The 6,057-nt window shown below is 45.5% G+C and overlaps 1 protein-coding gene across 1 annotated transcript; it reads left to right on the top strand.

Annotated features, from left to right (window-relative positions):
• The first annotated feature begins 827 nt into the window (after positions 1-827).
• LOC116417599 (RNA polymerase II degradation factor 1-like) lies at positions 828-5,271 on the top strand. Its single transcript, XM_031931397.2, has 7 exons — positions 828-1,009; positions 1,420-1,636; positions 2,482-2,850; positions 2,970-3,286; positions 3,368-3,472; positions 4,075-4,257; positions 4,790-5,271. Exons 1-7 carry the CDS (start codon positions 828-830, stop codon positions 4,893-4,895), a joined length of 1,479 nt encoding a protein of 492 aa, XP_031787257.1. The 3' UTR covers positions 4,896-5,271.
• The last annotated feature ends 786 nt before the right edge of the window (positions 5,272-6,057 follow it).

Here is a 6,057-nt window from a genome sequence, read left to right as displayed (position 1 = left end):
GGCAATCTTGTCAAAAGTCAGCCAGCCCGCATCTCCGTGTCGCGTCTCCTTCGCCTCTACCGCGGCGACGACGCGGTTCGTTGATCCTTTACTTTCAGTTTTTTCTAGGAATGATTTATGCGTGGTATACTCAGGCTAATGATATGCGTTTATACGTGGATTCTTCTGAACGCTGCCACTTTGATGGCTGCTTAGCAAGGGAATTACTCGAAGAAAAAACGACGGCGATTGAGTATTATTGATGCAAGTTTTTAAGTATATTAATTAATAGTAGTTTTATGATATTTTTTTCTTGATAAGAAATTATCGCAACGTTGCTGATCTCAAAGAATACGAAAATTTGCGCATACTATAACCAAAAATTCCACTGTCACCCGGAAACAATCCAACAGCGCAAAAATTCGAACAAAAAGCTTCGAACCCTCCATAACAGTACTCCCCCCGATCGAACGCACATCATACACCCAATAACCATCCGCAAATTGGATCCCCGCGTATCTGCCAAGCTCATCCTCTCCTTCAAGAGAGCCAAAAGAAAAATCGCCCGCTGCAAAGGCGCGGCTCCAGGCCATCTAACGAGCGTTACAATACGCTACTAACGCCCCGCCCGAAAAAAAGAGGACGGGAGCTCTCTCTCTCTCTCTCTCTCTCTCTCTCTCTCTCTCTGCCGCGCGCTTTTCACGCTTTTTAAGCCCACGGCCGGTGCTTCCTTTTTGTTCTCCCTCCTCGCGCGGCGGTTGTTATCCTGCGGCAGCTTCGGAAAAACTCCTGCCGAGAGGATTCCTGCAGACGGTGTCGAATCGCGGCGCGCGCGGGCACGCGAGACTATGGCTTCCGGATCCGTGATGCTGTTGCTTCTTCTTCTGCTGCTCGGGACAGCTTCGGCGAGGAAGAACGACACAGAGCTTGCGAAGGATGAGGAGGTGGACGCTGCCGTGGAGCTCGATCGGGACGTGCTGGATGTGCAAAGCGAGGAGACCGAGCAGCCTGTGGAGAGCAGCACAATAATGTGAGGAATTTATCGAGAGGCTTTTTTTGGGGTGGAAGTGTTGATTGAGGATTTCTTGCGCTGGGCTGAGGCTTTGTGATTGAGATATTGGATTGCGGCTGTTTTTGTTGGATAATAGGAGCATGATGTAATTTGGAGCCGTCGGCGCGATTCGTTGGGGATTATAAAACTTCTTTCTGTATGTCTTCTTCATCGACGTATTATCGCGTTGAGAAGTGCAGTACCCGATTGAGCAAGCTATACTCGGCAATAACTGGCAGTGAAGTAACGAGGGGGAAGTCGACAATGCGTCGTTAATTTTTAACGCATTCGGGAGTGGCTCGGTTTAGTTTTACAACACAATATTAATATCTCTTCTATTGTACGATAATTATCATTTCAAAAATCAATCGAACCTCTCGTTGACACAGGGAAGAGCAAGATTCTCAGGAGACGCGGGTCAAGCCGAACGTGACCTCGACTAACCACACGGAGACGGGTTTCATGCCGAGTGTGCATCTCGGGCCGATTATAGCCGATCCCGAGCTCTTCGGCAACGATCGACACCCGACCAGGTCGCCTTTCAACAGCATCGAGCCCAACAACCAACCCGGAAACTCGCTGTTCAACAGTGTACGAGCTATTAAGGTATATTTGACGGCGTTGCACTCGCGTGCTCGGTATTAATAAACTATATACGTGACTTTTTGGCCAATGAAAGTATATGGCTATAATTAGAGCTCGTTGATATGCGCAGCCGGTGTGGATTTGCATACACACGAAAAGGAAGCAGACGAGAACTTAATCTGAATTCCGAGTGCGTCACGTCTCCTGATTTGCATTCTCTATGCAGAAGAAAGTGTATTAGTTATATACCGCTTCTCGTCGGCTATTTTCGTGAACCAACAAAAAATAATACACACACACAACTTGTTAAACCCGACGCAACAGTAGAGCCGCAAATAAATCGCCGGTTATAATTCCGACACCATTAACTCGTGAATTACAACTCGGCTCTTCGAAATTTACAATCCTCGCGTTGAGCCATTCTCACGATCACGGCGCTCGTCGTGTGAATTAAAAAAAGGGAACGACTTTCGCTCGGCTGTCTGTGCGCGGCTTTTGTGTAGGGATCGTTTAGTTCTGTCATTTCTTTCCTCCGGGCGCGTGATCACTCTGTGTGTGTACACGTTTACACAAGTGCAGATCCAGCGAAAGTTCGTTCCCTTTTCAGCGGAATGCAATAAGCCGTAGGGAGTTCACGACGTTTACCAAGCGACGTGCGGCTGTAAAATCGTCCGAGAGATTGCGAGCGGTCCATAAATTTGAGGGAATCATGATCAAAGCGACTTTGAAGACTGAATATTGCTTGTAACCGTACTTAATTTTTTTGTCGATCTTTCTTCGCGGTCGGTATAATGAGGATTTATGTGGTTGATGCTACTACCGTATTTTTCCTTTCATAAACAAATATTAACACGTTTCATTCCAAGTTCGGCAATGGTCAGTCAGACAATGAGCCTAAGCCCCACCGTAAGACTCAACAGCCACCCTTTCGACCCTCCGAGGAAGACGCGAGTTACGTGAAATTCGTGGACGAAAATAACGAAGAGGAACACCCGCATCGTTATCAAGCTCCGAGCAGCAATACTCAAGCCAAGGGTGGGGTTCACAAGAACGTGGCTGATACGCGTCACGGCGAACCACACGAGCAGCAGGTGCAGCTCACCTACGTGGACGATAATTACTACAGCGGACAGCAGCAGCAGTATCAGCAGCAGTACTCGACTTACGAGACCAAGCCGACCAAGTTCCACGAGGCGCCTGCGTATGGGCTACCGTACCAGCAGGCGCTAGTGCCGGTGAGATTTTTTTTAAGGATGACTTTGTGTTAGTTATGAGAATATTGATTTTAAAAATACATTATCCTCGCGTCTTATCACACTCGGAATTTTCTACTTAAAGATACTATTCGTTTTAGGGTGAGAACGCTTACGCCCATCAATACCAACAGTCGCAGCACGACCCCTACAACACGGACGACCACCAAAAGCTCGTGCAGCCCGAAACGGTGATAAACGTGCACCCGGTGTCCTACCAAACCACATCCTACGATGCTCTCACCAACCCTAAGACTATAGTTTACGTCACCAGTCACGAGACGACGCGCACCAGGAAGGTCCCGTTCCCGTATTACCAGCCGCAGGTCTTCGAACACACGGAAGCTGCTCCCGTTGTCCTACCGGAACACACAGAGCCCTACCCTTATCCAATTTTTTACGAGCCTCAGCAGAAAAGGTACGGATTAAAATTTATAACGTATAACGTGGTAGTGGAAGATTTTGAAACTTCGGAATTATCGTGTTGACGTAATTGCAGCGTTTCACCGTGGAAGAAGATTCTTCACATAATCGGCGCGTTTCTACCCCTGGGTCTGCTACTCGCTCTCCTATCGCCACGGGTCATCACTGCCGATCCAAACGCGTAAGTCTTGCAACGATGAATTTTCTTATCATTTTTTTTCAAACAATAAATTCTTTCGAGCTTCTTGAGAAATTAGCGAAGTGTTTATCTGCAAGTGAATTATAAAAATTTATGTTTATTATTATATTTGAGTGTGAAGTTTTCCATGAGGATCAAATTTACTGCCGGTTGGTAAAATAGGTTCCCAGTACTTTCATATCCTCCGTAGAGGATGTGAAAGTGCTGGCCGGACGATGCTGAGCCGCGCGATACGCGCTGAGCGCTTATGCTCTTTATCTAAACGTTTGCTGTTGTTATCTTGATTAATTGAGGGAGAAAGGTTAATCGTCGAAATGCATTAGTCGATTCTCCTGTGCCTTTTCAAGATAATCAATTTTTTTAACAAACAAGACTTTGCACACACAATTGTTTATTCTCTATTCGATAAACATTCATAGTCAGCATTTCTAAAAATCTCACTGAGCAGCCTTACCTCGCCCAAATTAATAAAAGAGATCGAAAGTCCGAGAATTCTCTCACGCGTCTATGAGAACCCACGCGTTGTTCCTAAAAATAGCCGCGGCGTGACAATGAAAGAAAGCGAACGTTTTGTGATTTCGCAGCGACCCAAACATCATCCTTTCGAAATTGCGGGTGAACGACCTGCCGGCTGAGCACAAGAACAACCGCCTCGTGTCGTCGCAGACGGACGAGTGCGAGGAGAGATCCATCTGCAGGTTGGTCAACGCCGCCGACCCTACGAGTGCCAATTTTCTCCGGCATCTGTTGGTTCACGTCGCCGAGAGGTGAGGTTTCATTTGAAAACGTTAAAACTGGGATAATCTACGGGCTGATGTGGGTAACGAACCTGTATATGGGTATGTAGATCTATGCCGAGTTTAGTAAGACACTGCGTTTATGAAGCTACTTGGCATTAATTTAGTTATGCCTCTGCAAATACGATGCACTTCATTAGCTGGAATTTGCGCGGGTCTTCAGTAAATTCATTATTTTTACGAGTTGTTTTTCTGGATATAATAGCAGTGTTTTAGAAACGAGTATATTGATGCACTTTACTATTTTGCCTGTCGGTCTCTTAACGATGAAAAAAAAGAAATTGAATTCCAGTTTCTTTATCGAGTCGACGCACGAGCTCATTCAAATGCAAATGCCGAAGTTTTTGTGCAGCCGCACAATAGATACCGACGGCATAATAGAGTGCGATTTGATATTCCGTTTATGAATAGACTCCTTTAAACGTCAAGCATATAACAATTTTTATTAAAAATAAATTTTTGTCGTTAAAGCCAATGATTCGCCGATGCTTTTTGTTTCCAGGACGCCGGAATCGGCCGTGAGAAAGAAAGAGCTGGACAGGATTTTCGAAGCGGCAAAACTGGGAAATTGTGACATATTGACGTGCGGCTTTTATGACGGCACTTAGTCTCTCCGTGGCGAAGAAGTAGAGCACTTTTCTCGTTTGTAAATTGTCGCGAGTAGCGCGCGTGCTATAATTGATTTAATGCAAAGCGTGTAATTTCAAGACTCGCGCGCTCGCGAAATTCCATTAAAGACCATTTTCATTTTGCGTTCTTAATTAAATCATAAATCAAGCGATCGTAGGGAGATCTCGCTGAAAAATTTCGATAATTTTGATAGTTAGGTGATAAATCGTCGTAAATTGTATTTATACTTTCGACGTAGTCTCTATAAATCGTATATATTTATATAAATTATTGAAAGTACTGTAATCGAAAAATATTTCACCGAATAAAGAACCACATCACCATTTGTGATAAAATAAAATGTACATAACACAACCTGGCGAACTTTCCTATATAACATGCAAATCAAGCACCTCGTCGTGTCCTCTTCATTTCCGCTCGTCAAAGCAGTACACGTGTATTAGAAATAAGCTAATAAACCTAACACGCTCCCAGTCACTCTTTCTAACGGAAGAATTCATAACGCCGCATATATTTTCACAAATTAATACCCCGATCTGATTGATGTCACCGTCGAAAAGAAAAGAAGCTACAACAAATCTATCAAACCTAACGAGCCTCCCCGCATATCCGAATAAGAAAAAAAACTCGCTCTCCTCGCGCGATGATTCATTAGAAAACACTTTCACGAGAGCCATCGATTCGCCTTCGTTAAAAATCCCCCCGAAAAAAAGAAGCCACACGAGGCACCGGCAGAAGATACGTGCGTACCTCCGAAAAGCGCGAAAGTTACGCGGAATAACTCGCGCTGCATCGGAACTCGTTTCAAGAATGGAAGAGACGCATTTTTCTCTCTCTTCTGGACACACACACGCTTCGGAATCGGATTATACGAAGTATAGAGACGTGTATTATATATCTACACGCGTGTATTCGCGCGCGCGTGTTCATTGACACGAGTGAAAGTAGTCTCGCGGCTTTTTCTCTCTCTCTCTCTCTCTCTCTCTCTCTCTCTCTCCCTCTTGAGAAGGAGAGCACGCCGGGGCCTCTATGTGGGTCAGTTGGGCCGCGCGGATGGATGGAAGTGTGCGCGCGAGCGATGCCGCCGCGAGTGTGGTTAGAAACGAAGAGCAATAGAGGTTCCAATACTTGTGTATGGGC

Source organism: Nasonia vitripennis, chromosome 5, assembly GCF_009193385.2.
Source record: "Nasonia vitripennis strain AsymCx chromosome 5, Nvit_psr_1.1, whole genome shotgun sequence".
NCBI lineage: Eukaryota > Metazoa > Arthropoda > Insecta > Hymenoptera > Pteromalidae > Nasonia > Nasonia vitripennis.
Note: the sequence above shows the minus strand (reverse complement) of the source record. Positions and strands in the feature narration are given on the sequence as shown.